Raw genomic sequence first — 17095 nt, forward strand, 5'->3', positions numbered from 1 at the left:
GGGTTTGGCTCCATTCACAAGGAAAGAAAAAAAAAACAACAAAAAAAAACATTTAAAACCTTATTTTCATTTCTTTCTAAAGTTGAAAAATAGAATATGTGATCATGTGCAGTTTAAATTTGTATTACCTCTACATTCAGATTGGATAGCTAAGTGTCACCCAAACAAATTTGTCAGGATCGCATTTCCTAGTCAGCGCCAAGAGTGAAGTCTGTGACTGTGCTATGCAGCTCCCAGGTGGGACTCCCTCTCTCTCTCCCTCTCTCTCTCTCTATATATATATATATATATATATACATGTAGTGCGTTTGCATGTGAGCTAGTGAAATGCCCCTTCCCCCACGGCTTTTAATCACATCTTAGTCACTGACCTTGAAAAGAGCAGAAAAAAAATCATCATCATCACACAGTGTTAAGCACAACTCATCTACGTTGCACAAAAATTAAAGGCAATTGTGGCAAATTAGGAACAATGCTGAGCAGCTGTTATCTTTGAAGTTAAAAATGGAACAACAGTTTTGAGTCATCCAGCCACAGCCTTCTATGAGAGAGAAAAAGGACTCTGTCTTTTACGCAACAACCCAGCTGTTGTGGGTAATCATGCAATAGCAAAATGAATGATGACAAGATTTTTTTTCCTTAATGAAAGACATACTTCACATTTAGAGTACTGACATCTTAAATAGGCAGAGGAAAGGAAAACCCCACCTAAGCCTGAAAGAAATCAGGACATGATGCACAAAACAGATCCATGTTAAGAGATGGATCTTTTGATTGTAATTTGATTTGATTGTAATATCTAATTTCTGACTAGTTGTAGTAGCAATTCCTCCACCTCATTTTAATTCTATCTTTAATCGGAACATAAAACCATTTGCACTGAAGAGTAATTTCATAGTCAAGTCATTAGCAACGTTGCAGACTAATGGGTGATTTTATATGCGCTAAAAAATAAAGAGGGCCCAGTGATCCAGATCCTTTGGGTCAACAAAGTAATAAAGAAATTATTAATTTCTTCTATTCTTTTGATCTTAATACATTACCAGTGCAGAGATTTTGGCAGTTCTGTCCAGAGCAAAGCATCTGGAGATCTACTGGCCACATAGCTATTAAACATTTATAGAAATACTAACGGTCCAAGGAGGATTCTTTATTTTATATGCTGGAAAGATGTAGGCCAAAGAAGTAAAGTAAGAAAGTATTTTTCTTTTTGGTGGTGCAGATCTGGTGTTTTTGTGCAAGCCAGCTTTGCACACAAGACATCATAGAAACTAATAAGCGGATTGCCATGAAATCTGTTGAGCAAACAATTCATCCTCTCAAGGTGATAAAATGCCCCCAATTCAACGAACCCACAGCCTTCAACTTTTAGTCTTGATAACGGAAGCAAATTTGACATTTATGCACAAACAAATCGACAGAAACCGAAAACTACTGTAAAAGTTAGTATGTGTTTTTATTCACCATAAATACAGTATGCACTGCCAAGCTAGAATCAACATTACTGTCCTCAAATTCAAAGCTGAAGTACTATAATACATCACATATGAACATTTGCATATCCAGTTCCTGTCTGTCTCACTGATGTAGTTGTAAACATTTTTTTTTTCATCTTGAGCACTTGCACAATAGAAGTCACATATTTATATACATTTACATACTTATCTACACTCAATATTTCTACAAAGCATAGAAAAAATAAATTCAGTTACATTTATCGTTACATTATTTATTATTACATTATGTATATTAGTTGGTGATAGAGCAAGGGTTCATGATCGATCACATGTGGCATTTTTGACTGCATCTTACAAAGACTTAAAACAACCCTTTCACATCTGTGGACCGTTCAAACATCCTGCACTGCAGCTTTGTCTAAAGTGTAAAGCCTTGGTCGCCTCTTTCCACGCTGCGGGGCCGAGAGCATCGACTGCAGCTTGATGTGGCGGAAGAAGGAGATCGAATATAACAACTGCTGAGATGCAGCCTTCATCTGCAGGAAGTGGCAGATCCTTTTTAAAGTCGAGTAAGCATTTATCGGCCCTGCCACAACTAAGTCTTTCCACCTTCTGGAAATACATTATCGATCGGACAGGAAAGGGATAGCGAGATTCTGGTAAAACGACTTCTACCAGTCAGCTTTCAGTACATCTGACCGGATAAGTGAAGAGGGGAGTAGGTGTTCCACTTCCTCAATGTTCACACGGATTTAGGACACACCTTTTCTCTCCCCCCCCCCTTTAAACAACACTTATATTCAATGCCTTTCTTGAGAGAAACAGCCTAGCTAAGCCCAATTTAAGCATGCTGTGCACGTACTGAAATCAGAAGTTAGAGCATTCGGAGCGCAGTGACCCAGAACAATACTACGTGAGGCACATTTCAGAGACTAAGTGGTCTTGCCATGTGATTTTTGGCCTGCGTACGCTAAGGACAGAACCCAGCTGAGGGAGTTCAAGCAGTATAAAAGTCACTTCAGAAGATGCATGAGAGACACGATCATTCAGTTTGAACTGATCTGGCTCCACAGTCGTGGTGCAGCAGTAACCGTTTTCTATCAGTGCATTTTTGACCAACTTAGATTTAATTCAAGGATCTAGGACATTTCATAACGAAATAACAAAAAAAAAAAAAAAATGATACCATTATATTATATGGTGAATTAAAAAGCTAATTTTGTTGAGCTTGTATTATCATGATACTTGTGTCTGAGACTCAATTCAGCAGCAACAATGAAAGTCATATCTTACTTTTCACAAAGGTTAAAAAATATTTTGAGGTAACTAACAAAATGTTCGTGGAAAAAAAAAAAAAAAAAGCAGGAGTAATGTCGGCAACATCACTTAGAGCAACTGTAGCAAAGCCTATTGTCTTAGGCATAATATCAACAAAATAAATGAAATAAGACGCTAAAAAGCAATTGTTTTGCATTAAAACAAGGCTATATAACACTGGAGGTTTGGTCAGGGTTCAGAGAGGAGATTCCAGCCTCCGACAGTTTACTTTTAATAATAGATGGATCAAATTATTTATTTATTCACTTCTCCTCCTCTCTTCTCTCCTTTCCTCCGTCTGCCTGGTTTGGTTTCTAAGTCTGAACAAGAAGGCAACTTGGCGGGAAAGGAGACTGGGCCAGGTACAGGTTCATTTTAGGTGGATGGAAAGAAAAGCACTGGGCCAATATTATTTTCATATCCTTGCAGAAATGGGACAGTAGACTCCCGCAGGTAACGTGTTGGAGACAGGCCACTGCATTTCTGACCTGCTGTGATATTGTCTCCTCCTCGCTCGTCATGTCAGGGAGCAGGTGTTTACTGTGGCAACGGTTTTATAATGAAAGGGCGTGGCTTCAGCAGGGGGCTGGAGGAATCTGTGGAGCTGGTAATACTGCTAGCTGGGAATCAGAGCACTGATGTAATGAGAAGACAAGAGGAACCGGCTGTGCTCAGCTCAGAATTTTGTGTCACCATGTTAGGATCTCACTAGAAACAAACTCTATCATTTTCCAATTTGTAGCTCAGCTCAAGGGCAAGAAGGCTGGAAGGTCACTTTTATGAGCTGCAAGTGGCCGGGTAGTGATTCAGAGTCAAGTCACGGTAGACATCAACATTTCAGGACACAAAGGGATGTGACCAGTGAATAGTCACATCCCTTTGTGTCAAATTCAAGTGAATGGGAAAGTGGTCTCAGACTTTTGGACCCCACTGTTCTGCTCATGTTCACTGTTCTTTGTTTTGCCTGCATCCTTTTTTTTCTGAAAACGACATGTCGATTCCCACTGCTGCTCAAAAGAATACATTTCCCCAAGTTATGATGCCACTGTCTCATCTTTGTCCTATTGATTTCAGGCCAGCCCGAGCCCTGAAGGGAGCATGGAAGCTGCTGAAGGAGTGTAGCTCAGATCAGTTCAGGGTTCAGGAGTCTGGGGATGTCAGGATGTGATCTGCTGCTAAATTTGACTACTTTCCTTTCAGGAAAAGACGGGATTTCCCCCCCCATCTAAAGAAATTCCCTTAAGGTCCAATCTATGTTTCTGTTAGCTTGAGGAAAAAGGTTGGACAATAAATTAAACAAATCTGTTTTCTGTGATCTGGCATGATAAGGCCTGTAGCTAAATTTAATTTAATCTTCTTTTAAGGGGTTTTAGATTTTTTGACCCCAGAGGTGATTGTTGGCTCTTCGCTGCCTTTCCAGTGAATTTCCCCAGCAGTTGTATTATCATTTAAATGTCTCCCGATCACTGCCTGCAGTGGTGAAACTGGAGGATGCTGAAGTGAGAGGCTCAGGAGAGTAAACCTGCCAGGCTGGTATCAGCTTTGGGAGTGGAGAGCTTGAGGCTTTCAAAAGGTTCAAGAGCAAGGTAAGGATGGAGATGTTATGAAGGCAGAGAGGCAAAAAAAACACTGTATATACTGTCTGGAGGACGGGGCCTTGAATTGTTTTTTTGTTTTTCTTTTTGTCTGAGAATGTAGGAACGTTGATCTACAGGAAACAGGAATATTTGTCTCAACAGGTTCCACATTTCCCCCAAAAATTACCACTGGGCCCATATTGGTTTGTGAACAATAATGAAAATCAATCTCATTTATTTGTTTTATAGAAAATTGAGACATTGTTCAGCAAAAGCTTAGTTAGTCAATTCATTAGACCAGAACGCTCAAAAACTTTGAGCTACTGACGTTACTCCACAACCATTTAAAAACAAAAAAAGATAATTTAGATGTTCCCTAAGCTCTGCTCGGCATCCCTCCTAAGACTGCGAATAACCTTTACTTCGAGGAAGTTTCTTATGTGCATGTGAGAAGAGTCAGTAGTGTTCATTCATAGCAAAAGGTTTACAGCAACTATGATGATGAGGCTGGGGAGCAGAGAGCTTCCAAAATGTCATAATCTAAAAGGTTCGCAAAGGTGAGGCATCTGGAATTTCTTCAAGTCTCCAGTGACTCATACTGAACTTTCTGGCACATAATTCTATCCCCATAAACCACAATGCACAATGTTATTTACTACTGTCTACAAATAAAAAGGCAGCAAAAAAAGTGTGGCGGATATTGCTCAAAAGAAACGTTGCTTTAGGTGAATTTAAAACTAGTTCCTCAAAGTTACTACTGTGTAACTGGAGTCTTAAAAAGCCTTCTTAATTCCTGAAATGAGAAGGCCTCTCAGATGAGTTGCCAAACATCTTCAAGACACACAGCAAAAAGTCCAGTTGCCTTTGACTGACTACCGTTAGATGCTCCAGATCGAACGTGTTTAGAGGCAAACCTGTGGATCATCCTGCTGTCAGTGCTGTCTGCTGCAGCTGCCAGTGCTGTCCCTCCATGTCTGCTGCAGCTGCTGGAGGTGCTGAAAGGCTCTCTGGGTGATGTTAAGAGCTGGGTGGACCTTCCTCAGGCTGGGCTCTCCGATCAGAGACAGACCACACAGCCCTAAGTAGGCGTGGAGAGGGTCTGGTGGACCGGAAGTGGAGGGAAAAGAGGTAGAGAGGGAGGAATTGGGGAGCATAGTGAGGGATGAATGAGTGAGAGAAATTAGGGTAAAAGGGAGAAAGTAGGTCAGAGAGGGGAACTTGTCACAGCAGAAACACCTGCATGTGACAGGTCTGTAGCAATCAGAATAATCACATATAAGACAAACATGAGGGTTGTCACACCACTCTCCATTATTGAATCAAGGAAACCGTAACCTCATTGCACATAAAACCCATTGTTATGTAGAAGCACAGGTTTTGTTGTACTGTTCCTTTAAGTAGACATACATAATGCACATAGGTCGGCCCTATGGCCCCTTTGCTCCCCTGGGACCAGTGTAAAAGCTGTACAGGCCAGTAAATGGAGCAGTAATTGAATTACAATGAAATGACAGATGATTGGAAGCAGACATCAGAATCAATCAAAGCACCATTAGCTGCATCAATCAGGACTCATGAGGACTCAAACTCAAGGTTGTTCAGAAGAAAAGAAAAAAAAAAGTCTGAGGTGAGATTTAATCAATAATTATATTTTTGATAAAGATTTAAAATCACAAATTGTGATATATGGCAATTGTATACAAAATGAGACGTGAAGCAATGATTTGTTTGATAATAGCTTAATCAGAATAATTAATTTGAACAGAAACCAGCAGAACATTAACATGGTTAGATCAACATATAATTTCACTGAAAGTTGGTGAGTAATTACATGGAATTACTTATTATTGCCCAGCAGTACTTCAAACTACTGTCCATTTATCGTATGATTTTAATACTACATCTTACAGATGCTGCAGAAAGCTGCTGAAGGTATAATTATGGTATATATTTGCAATGTTTTTGATGATTATAATCCAACACGCCTTTTTCCTTTTTAAACCTGCAATTACTGACCGCAGGAACAAGCTGTGAATGCAACATTGATAACATGAAAACTTGTTAGCGAACCATTGCTTATTTACACATCCAGCAGTTAAGGAGCAACAAATATTCTTCATTTACAGTATTAGTTCTGGCCACTTGATGAATTCAAGTCCAATATTCACTCTCTTTTAGCTCCGTATTTGGTTTCTATCAACTCCAGAGGGATATATCTGTTTCTTTAGTTTCTAAATGCTCCACTTTGTTCACCAGCAAGCTGCCAACTGTGTCTGTCTGCCATTTGCTGCTGAGCAGGCAGTTAAACTGGCTGAACTATAAACTAAACAACGAAACTGAAAACTAACTACAAATCTCTGTAAAGCCGAGGGGAGCTGCAGATTCACTTAAAAGTTCTCTGTAAGTTCCTCACAATAAGTGAACCCTTTCACATCGTTTTCAATTTTCATTTGATACAATGCCAAACAAAAATATTGATCACAGCCTCTTAAAGACAGTCCCTTTCACATGTATCATTATCGGGCAGCTTTGCCGCCATCACATGAAATTGATTATGAGAACCTAGCTATGCTATTTTGATCACGTTAAAACTTTTCAAAGTAATAATTCATTACTTGATCTGCGTCCATCACTTGGGCATTTACTGTATTCAGCTTCTTTTTTTTACAGCCACGAAGACAGACACTGAAAAGAGCTGTGGTTCTGTTTCTTGGGATCATGTAAACAGATGCTTTCATTAAGATTCAATCAATTTGGCCTGAAAGTCTGACTACTCTGTCCCTATGCAATACCAGCTGTTCCTGTCAAAGTACATTTGGCTATATTTGGTCCGGATCTGCTTGACAAATACACACCACCTGCTTTTGTTCTTTGTTATTGTTACCTTCATATCTTCCCAGAGCAGTTCCTGTGCATCAGTAGCTGTGCATGACTGGACGGTTAAAGTACATGCAAGTTCAATGTTATCAGTACCCATAATGCTGCAGAGTTCCTTTCATTTCCTAAAACTCTTTTGTTCAGTAGTATTTACGCTGCTTTGTTGGTGCAGCGCCTGTTTTGCCTCATTGTATCTTCCCTGCCTTGTTCCCGTAATGTGAGGAGCTCGATCTCCTGTGTCCTCGGGCTACACATGCACATTCACCTCATCTATTACACATTACAAGGGCGAGCAAGAACACACGAACACACATACACACACAAGCATGTACACCATTGAAGTTTAGGGTTACAAGAGCTTTTCCATTGATCTCAAGTGAAATTGCCAACCAAAACTCCACCCTGTCCTCTCCGCACCTGTGGAGGGCAGGGTAAAAACTGTCCATCCCAAAGAATGAAAGCGGAAAAACAAAGACACTGAAACTACTTGGTTCCAGCGTCTTTTTGTCCATGATGTGAGATCTTTGAAGTTACTGAAGAATAAACAGCTAAATTATGTCAGGAACCTCAATGTAGTCCATTTGTGTTCTGTTTGTTTCCTCTATGCCAGTGAAACCCACCCTGCACACTCCTGTGGCCTTTACAGCAGTATAAAAAGGTTCACCACTCTCACTTTCACAGAAATCCCCCCACAAATACAGAAAACAGCAACACTGATACAAAACCTATATAAACAAGCATGGCAGCATTCTGTAATTTGCTTTCCAGTAGTGTCTTTTTCTTTGCACACCCTCTGATGACTGTGACCGTCTACCGAAAAATGGTCCTGAAATATCCATGTTTGCAAGTCAAATCATTTACCTGGATGGCTGTCCGGCCATTTGGCGAATCCCCCCACCAACCGATCCTGCGTGGACAAGATGAAGCTCCTGTTCTTGTCAGAGTTTGTATACTGGAACACGTCTAACAGCTGGGACAGGAGTGTGTGTGTGAGAGGAAAAGGAAGCGAACAAGGGATTTATTTTACCTCGACATGTGGGAGCAAACACACAAAAACAAAACATAAATATTCAATATAAATCAGAAAGTTTTTAATCATTTTCAACTGGTTGTTTCTATAATTTAAAAGAATATTTTCAACTTCAAAGATGCTGAGCACGTTATTTAATTTCACGTGGGTTACTGCCTTCAATGATCAAACATTTGATATTCCCCATTGATACCGATACCAGTGGAGACAACATCAAGCCTCAATGTTTGCCATTCTTTGCCACATACAACTATTTTTAAGTAAATGCATTTGTTCCTCTGGCACAGTTTTAACCCAGAAATTCAGCTTTCCTGAACTGTGGTTGTGTGTGTACGGCAAGTATATTTCTGTCCTATTTTTAAAAAATGCTGCTTATTATTCAGTGCAGGCTAGTGCACTCAAATTCTCCCTGCTATCTCTTCTCCCATGAGGAAATTGTACAAAAGTGCAGAAAATCAGGGGTAAAATACTTGAATGTACTTAACAAGTTAACACATGCAGGAGTGCGTACTGTTACACCACTCTGTACCTCTAGGGTAGCTCCCACCCAAAAGGAGTAGCATGTGTCTACAGGCTTGTTGGGGCGCCCGTGGAAGCCGCTCTGCTGCCTCATGACACACCAGCGCCGGATCCTGTCCAGCTCCCGCTGACTCAACGCCTCCTCCAGTCGACCCATCAGACACAGGGAGGCTATGGCGCAGTACGTCCAACCACCTGGACACACAGACAGGCAGGTGCGTGACACTCACTCACACTTATATGAGACTACTGATTTCTGACAAGTGTATTAAAATTGAAAAGGCAGTGGTTCCAGTGGTTCACCCTGACATGTTTTGATGACAGACAAGTAGATGATTACAATCCAGTAAAAACAGAGGGTGTGTCTGTGAGTGCCATTTTACTGCCAAATACTTGATAGCGAACCACAACTCTCACTTTCCACCTTTCCTTGGAAGTAATGACAATGTGGAGTTATCTTGTGTTTCTTATTATTTTACAGAAATGTGGGCCAGAGAGGAAAATGGAGGAAAATACTTTTCTGTACCACAATTGAAGACCTCCGAGTTGAATAAAGATGCTTTAGGCGGCCCTTCTGAGATCTGACTGGGGTTATGTTGTGAATTGTTCCACCAGAATTTTAACTTTAAGGTTAGGGACTGAAAGCAGAGCGTCTTTCCAGCGTTTGTCGATTGATGACAAGCTGTTATCAGTACAGCCACAAGCAGCAGCTATCCATCACCTTCTACAACCCAACTGACAACTGCTTTCTTTATCACCAAGCCAGCAACATTACCACCATACCTCACCGCTTATCTGTGTTCAAGTGTGAGAGAGAGAAACAAAGGAAAAGCTGGGTGAAGTGTGTGGGTCAGGGGTGTAAATATGCTGACGCGTCTCTAATCAACACTTGCCTCTATTCAACCATATCTAGCTCACTATCTGCTTGAGGCACAGGAAGATCAGAGGGGGGTAAATATAAATCAAATACAACTGTGGGAAATTCAAAACCAGTTACTCTAAAATTAGGGTCTGTATATATTTATATAAAAAGAATTGAATGTGACTATTTTTCCTCATAGGCCATGGTATGTTATTCATGGAGACAAGCAATTGGGAATTTATCAAGTGTATTTATTAGAAAAGGAAGCGCCCTGTCGTCAGAAAACAAGAGCACATAGCCTGAAGAAGAAGAAAATGCTGGAGATATAGAGGAAACAGTGAGGTAAAAGCCAACCACACTGAATGCATACACAGAGAGAAAGTTCATTTCTTACCTTGGCACACACTTTCTGTAATACCATGTTTCACATGTTGAAACCACACAGCAGCTCAAACACAATTATCCACAAAAAACACTGTAAGAATCTGTGAACATTTAAAAGCACACAGTGTGGGAGGTCTTGGTGCTCAACAAACACAAGCTTCAAGGCTGGATGGGTAATGGGCATCTACTGTATCTCTCTACTGATGTGCAATCAGCCAACAGACAGAGAGTTGGCTGGCTCGCAGTAGAGAAGCCTGTAATCACAGACGTTGAATTTATCGCAAGGAGGGGAATTACCAAGATGCACTGGGATCTGCCCCGGGATCTGCCCCGTCAAGCAGTTTTACTTCTATAGATTTAACATATGCGCTCAGTAAGTCACAAAGTTAACAATGCTTCCTTTACCATGTCAGAACGATGGCTGTGGATATGTTTCAAGCAGTGATTTTAAATGTGTGTGTGTGTGTGTGTGCTTATTTGTAGGATGATGTCTTTTGTATCAGAATAATAAGGTTTAATTTGAGTGGGGTAGGGATTAATGAGGACAATGTAGCTACAGAGATGGATTTTAATGGCTAATCCTTTAAACCAGTTACTCCCATCAGCCACTTTCATGCTCTCTACCACGACACCGCCAACGCACCGACAAACCTTCTGATCCGATATTAACCTTTTGCTTTAAAACCCAAATCGTTATTCATACATTCGACTTTTAAACCCAGGTGTGTTTGTTTTTAATCTTACAGCTGTAACTTAATGAGCATATAGGTTTCAAACTCGCATTTCTGATATCTGTATAAATCAGTATAAATCACTAGAGGCTGATCATACTCACCATGTGACTCCCGCCCTGCTCCCTGGCCAAACCCACTGTCGTATGACTGTAGAGACAACAAAGAAAAAAACAAACATTCAATTAAAAGAGAGGCTATAAGAAGAAAGGCAAAATTCATCTCGAGGAATCCCATTTGTTCTTACTGGTCAAGTCACAACTGAATGAATCATCAATTGGCGTGCTAACAAGATGTATTTCATGCTTCCCTCTTTCTTGCATTAATGACTGTGTTGCAATCAAGTGGCAGCTGCTCAAAATGACATAATCTCATTCAGGATACACAGACCAGCATAGCTCTGGGTTATTTTTTCTTTATTTGCTATTGTTAAGCCAAAATGCACATTACTCAATTAGGTTCAAATTTTATTTGTTATCCAGCGGCTACAAGACGCTTTTTGTTCAGGCATTACTCACACATATTGGCAACCTTTGAGTGTCACTGCTTCATTTTGCTAAAAAAAATGTTGTGAAAGAAGTAGTAATGGCCCCAGATGGAACAGCGCAGCTAAAAAGGAGTAGGCTCTTATTTTGGGACTACACATGGGGATGTGGTTATTTCTGCTCACAGAAAGAAAATGCATAAGGTTTCAAGAACCTGCAAAAGCTAAACACTTGATTTAGAACAACCTAATTTTCCCTGAAACTGTGACAAGTTTTGAAGCAATATTTGGAAAAACAACTGCCTATCATAAACAGTGGTTCCTACAAAATTACACAAGCTACACAACAGATGGCAGTCACTTGGGAAAAACTAACAGTGTTTAGTTCTTTTCTGTCTGTGTGTCTGGTTTGATCAGAACATAACAATAAGGTTAGTAAATGGATACCTGGCGCCATCCAAATGTAAGTGAAGCTTTGAGTGTGGCACATAACCACCCATCATCTGGTGCTTTCTGTATACTTACATTCACCAGCAACTAACTTGCTTTGCCAAAAACATTTTGGAATCCACCCACTAGTATGTGGCCAGTGGATAAATATACTTTTCAGTTATGATTTACGGGTATCTCTTAAGTAATTAACAGGCTTTTCCCTTTTTCCCCTGTCTTTCTTAGCGTGTGCGTGAAAAAGAGAGTGGGTATGTTGCATACACACCCATGTGCATAACAAAGAAACTCTGTAAGGAAACACTCTTGTATTAAATGTCAAGCTTAAAATAAGCTGAAGTTTTGGAGTGAATGGGACCATCTCTCTGTGCTGATGATCATGAAGACAATCCCTCATTCTGAGCGCTTTGATGTGTCTAACCCACGTCTGATGGAAAAACAAACACTGAGGATAAAGTAAGGGTTGAGTTAAACATCACTCAACAAACTAGCAAAAATATCATTCAAGTGCCACATCATAAACTTGGGGCTTGTTGTTTTTCTTCGGGTGGGGATGAAAAAACTCCGCTACAGCTTTAAGACCATGATGCACTGCTCAACCCTCTCCATATATTATAAATGAAGTATTTCTAGGCCGAGTACCGCCTACTAAAGGTGGGTGGCCTATTCTCCTCATTCAAGTGTAGAGGGACAGCTTTGAATGGTGCAGAAACAGTGTTTGTATGCTTAGGGGGAGTCCTGTTGGCTGGGAATGTGGGTCTCATTCATAGATTTAGGGTTGCAACCCAAACTTAACCCTCTCCCTATAGTTCAATACCTCATTCAAGGTTTTTAAAATCAACTCACCAAACTTCCTCTGATGTACTCAATAGCCTTCTGTATGTCCATGCCTGACCAGTCATCCAGCATGTAACAAATACTAGCTGCACAGTAGATAAAGCGTATATCATTTTCACTTCCTTCTGGCACTGCGTAGAAACTGGAAGCAAGAAGAAAAAAAAGCCAGACAAACACAACAGTTACACAAACAACTGGAAATTAGCAGACTTTAAATTTATAGCATTTAACTCACATCATACCAAATGTGATTTGTTTAACGTGATATATTTATGTCTGAGGATGTGTGCAGGTGTGTGTGTGCATGTCCACGTTAAAACTCCTAGTGTTCACATGACCTTGGGTATATTTGAGTCAGAGTGTAAGTGTAAATTTGTGTGTGTGTGTGTGTGTGTGTGTGTGTGTGTGTGTGTACCAACCTGCCATCCTCCAGCTGCAGTGCTCTGAGACCAGCCAGACAGGCCTGTTTGTTAACACGGCTCAGGTTGTCTCCCAGTATTAGCAGCGAGCACAGCCCAGTGTAGGTCATAGCTACATGGCCGCTGTCATATGGATGGAGCACACCTGGACCCTGAACAGTATATCAAAATTAGACTTTATTCATACAAATGCACTGTCTACAGACAGCTAAATAGACCTTTTTGTCTTGGCATTTCTGCTTTCCATAACTATGGCTCTACAGGGAGAGAGCAGTGATTCAAAATGTGAAAAAAAAACATGCACACAACATCACAATCACCGGTAATATTACAACTGATGGGATGAGTACCTTAGTGCTGTAAGGAATTCCAATGTGAGACGATCCTCGAAACCCACAACGACTTATGTTAGACTCTGGAAGAGAACAACATGACAAGGGCAAGAGTAGATGTGAGAAATACTCTGATTTATGTCATGGTGAACATCAAGACAAACTGGAACAAGAAAGCAGTACTCTGTTTTACTGCCTCGCAAACTAGGTCTAATACTGAGTGTATTGACCTTCAGCAAGGTGCTAGAAAGAAAGATGTACAACTTGATGACTGACTAGCTATAAATAAAGCGTGCTGCTGCCATCTAGTGGCCATCACAGGACCAGTGTTTAAAGCAGGACAGCATACAAAATGAAATCATACTACAAACTGCACAAAAACACCAACAGCATGCTTTAATACAATTTCAACATGTGACAAAACATTCTGAGGTCAATATTGTGGTCAGTGTCCTGAAATATATCATGACTGTGAGAGGCTGATGGTACACTGTTTGTGTTGCACTACTTGATGAAGCGTTACGCTCTTTTTGTCTTGTGCACTTTGCTAATTTGTATTCAGTCAAAACAGACAAGCGTCACAATATTCATGCATTTTTTTCAGTTTTCTAATGATGAAAACAAAACTGTTTACTATTTCTTTTTTTTTTTAAAGCCCTAGGGAGACAGGACAACTGGACACTTCGGTAAATAAGACATTTTAGTTTTTGGTTTTTAATGGATTTGCAAAAATTGACTGTAGATTGATCGATTGGCAATTTGATCCCTTTCAAATTAAATCTGCAACATAATAAAGTGTGCAAAAATTATAGGGATCTGAATACTTTCTGAAGCCACTGTGCACAAAGTCTGGCAGAGACACAAAATATATTTTGCATCGACTGAATTAATCTATAAACATTTTTATATTCAACACACCTGCACTCATTTGGAGAGCAACAACATATCCATCAACAACTGTTGAAAGTCTAAACAGCTTCAAACAAAAACAAAAAAAAAAGTATTTCCATACTGATAACACATTAGGAAATCTCAAGCGCCTCTGAAGCTGTATTTTCACATCTAATGACAAGAAACCAGCCAGACACCAAACATATGGCAGCAGCAAAAATGAGACCAATCAAGCACGGCTATCCTGACATGATTTCTGTTGCTGTCTTGAATAATTAACTAACTGGGCATCTAAACAGATGGCACAGAGTGGCTTGTTAGGAGACAGAAAAAAAAACAAGTAATTAAATATTTAGAGTCAAACTTTCCCCAATGAACAGAGGTGCTGTTGGAACAGGTTAGGTGCGGAGGACACCTTGAGGCCAATATCTGCTTCAAAGCCCAAAAAGTACTCAAATATTTCAAGGTTAACAATTTGATGAGACTTTCTTGAAATGTACGCTGAAAGAAAATCTCATATTTGACAGTATCCTAAACTGTCCCCATTCCAGCACTCCCCTTGTTGCCCTCCCTCTCTTGGACTCTATTGAAACCATTCATCTTTACATGGACACACTCCATTACATAAATAGATTCATTTACCCTCAAATGTTTCAGAAATTGTTGTTTCTTGATGTGACCATTCACACACTACAGCCCACCCCACTTAAGCTCCCCCGCCCTGGAAATTAGAAACCGTGTATGTAAGAGTGTTTACACCAAGTGTGCCCGTTACAGCAATAAACAGCATTGTGCTGCACCTTTTCTATGCTGGCTTCGTTACAACTAGTCTCCATTCCTCAAAAATATTTTCTGACTGATTCTTGACTGAAAGCTGAGACATTACTGGGTACTTTCCTGTCCATGCATAGTGTCCAAAAATCCAAATCCTTGCTATTTTGACAAAGACAAAACAATAATTATTCTGTTTGATGCAACTCCCTTGAGGCTTTGACAGCACTAATTTCTGAGTTAGGGGAATTCCATTGTTGTAGTTGTCAGGCTCAACTCTTTTCAATTTGTTTTCTTGTGTGGTTGAATTCATGTACTAACATGGTGAAAAAAATAATAGTGCAGCAGGTTAAAACAGGGAAACTGGACTGAGTTTACAACACCTGTTTTTGAAGCCCTGCGTGTCAGAGATAATAATGCTTCATTCACCTTAGTCTAGCTACAGTGTTACTGCGGTTAGCCAGAGGCGTATGTTCAGCCAGGCACTCTAAGTGACACGATTCCTCCCCTTTCTGCTCATCTCCATCAGTACTCTGTTGTACTGTTAATGTATTGCTAAGCCACATTACAATTTTATCCAGTTTACTTTTGCACATCACAGGTAATTTACAGTTAAATTACTGTTAATCTACTTTACATGTTTCCCATGCAGTGATTCTATCCTGCACATTACTTTTTCAAACAGTTGCAAATGTGTCTACTTACTTATTGTGTATCTATTATTATCATTACTGCTATATATTAATGTTTACTTTTTTTTTTTTTACTTATTTACTTTGTCTAACTGACTGGTGAGCAATTGTAATAAAGGAAATTTCCCTGGATCATTATAGTTTCTGTTTCTGATGTAGTTAGTTGGCCATGACATCAACCTTTTGATTTGCTCATTACTATTGGCAATGAATATTTGTAGTGCAAACCTTTCATAATGAACCTTAATAAACTTTATTCATTTTGGAGTCGGTTGTGAAAAGTAAGGGGATATCAGACTTACGATCCTCTGTGGGCAGAACCTGTAGTGAGTAGATCCATTCAATCATGGTGTTCCTATCAATAACATCAAGGGCATCCAGCACATCAAGACCAGACAGGGCAAAAAATATGATAGTTAACCTGGAAAGAAGACAGAGAATTTTTATTCATTTTTACTCATAATGGCAGTACAAGAACTATGAATGCATTCAGAGCTATGCAACAAATCAGTGCCAATATAAACAGTGACAGTGAAAGATCACGATAGATTACTGGATAATAAATCCCACTACAAAACAATGTTAAAACAGCATGTTTAGCTCATGCTTAGGCGTTGGTTAAGTTCTGCTGGGAAAAGCACATGATAAAAACTGGATGTGTAAGTTCACAAATGAAGAACTTGACCAACTATACAGTCCATTTTTGCTTGAAGCTCATTTTCATATGAGCCTTATTCCAATGATAATATAACCTACAAATGTTGACGAATAAGTTTCATAGGGCGTCGGGCCCCGCTGTACAGTTAGTTTCCTGTATTACACCAGTCAGTCTGTCATAACTTCACTACCCTGGTTGATGTTAGCATGCGCGCTAAGCTAAGTAGCATTAGCCTCCATTCTAAACGGCTGCTGAACCGCAGCTAGCTCGGATGCTAGTCAAGTTTCTCAAGAAAACATACAAACTAAAGCAGCCTTTTTCATTCCAGTAAACTGACCTGGTTGTTTCCAGCGAGGCGTATCTCTCAGGTAACACCTGGAGTGTTCTCTGGAAGAATCGTACATGTCGATCTCTTAAAAAGTCTATTTGCTCAAATTCTTCAAACTGGCTCTCCTCTTCCGCCATCTTTGCATCCGCACCTATGAGGAATCTTTTCCGGTAAGTTCGTTTTTCAAAATAAAACCTCACATTACAGAAGCAGTGGAGGAAGGGTTGAGATCGTTTACTTGGGTTAATGTGTTAATCTCACACTGTTAAAAATACTGCATTGGAAGTAAGAGCCCTGCATTACGTTACTGAAAAGTATGTAAGTATAATCAGGGACATGAATTTCAAGTAAAAAGTACTTAATGCTGAAAAATGGCCTGGAGTGTTATATTATCATACTAAAACATATAATATTCTATTATATATTACTGTTGTTGAGAGGGCTAGCACCATCATACAAGCAACTACTGATTTTCATCATGG

At 39.9% G+C, this 17095-nt stretch overlaps 1 protein-coding gene across 1 annotated transcript; it reads right to left on the reverse strand.

Moving 5' to 3' along the window:
- Window positions 1-1437: 1437 nt before the first annotated feature.
- On the reverse strand, window positions 1438-16765 carry pggt1b (protein geranylgeranyltransferase type I, beta subunit). The gene is made up of 9 exons (XM_056377042.1): window positions 16623-16765; window positions 15930-16048; window positions 13292-13356; window positions 12942-13093; window positions 12532-12664; window positions 10859-10904; window positions 8788-8972; window positions 8090-8198; window positions 1438-5450 (listed from the first exon to the last, which is right to left on the reverse strand). The coding sequence occupies exons 1-9, from the start codon at window positions 16748-16750 to the stop codon at window positions 5284-5286; spliced, it is 1104 nt and encodes a 367-aa protein (XP_056233017.1). The 5' UTR covers window positions 16751-16765; the 3' UTR covers window positions 1438-5283.
- Between the last annotated feature and the right edge of the window lie 330 nt (window positions 16766-17095).

Source organism: Seriola aureovittata, chromosome 5, assembly GCF_021018895.1.
Source record: "Seriola aureovittata isolate HTS-2021-v1 ecotype China chromosome 5, ASM2101889v1, whole genome shotgun sequence".
Lineage (NCBI taxonomy): Eukaryota > Metazoa > Chordata > Actinopteri > Carangiformes > Carangidae > Seriola > Seriola aureovittata.

Excerpts from the sequence above, each read along its gene's own strand:
- pggt1b (XM_056377042.1), bottom strand. The coding sequence starts at position 16,750 with ATGGCGGAAGAGGAGAGCCAGTTTGAAGAATTTGAGCAAATAGACTTT. Across the intron at positions 16,049-16,622 it reads GCCTCGCTGGAAACAACCAG|GTTAACTATCATATTTTTTG; the intron begins GTCAGTTTACTG and ends TCTTCTTTCCAG. Across the intron at positions 13,357-15,929 it reads GGTTCTGCCCACAGAGGATC|AGTCTAACATAAGTCGTTGT; the intron begins GTAAGTCTGATA and ends GTTCTCTTCCAG.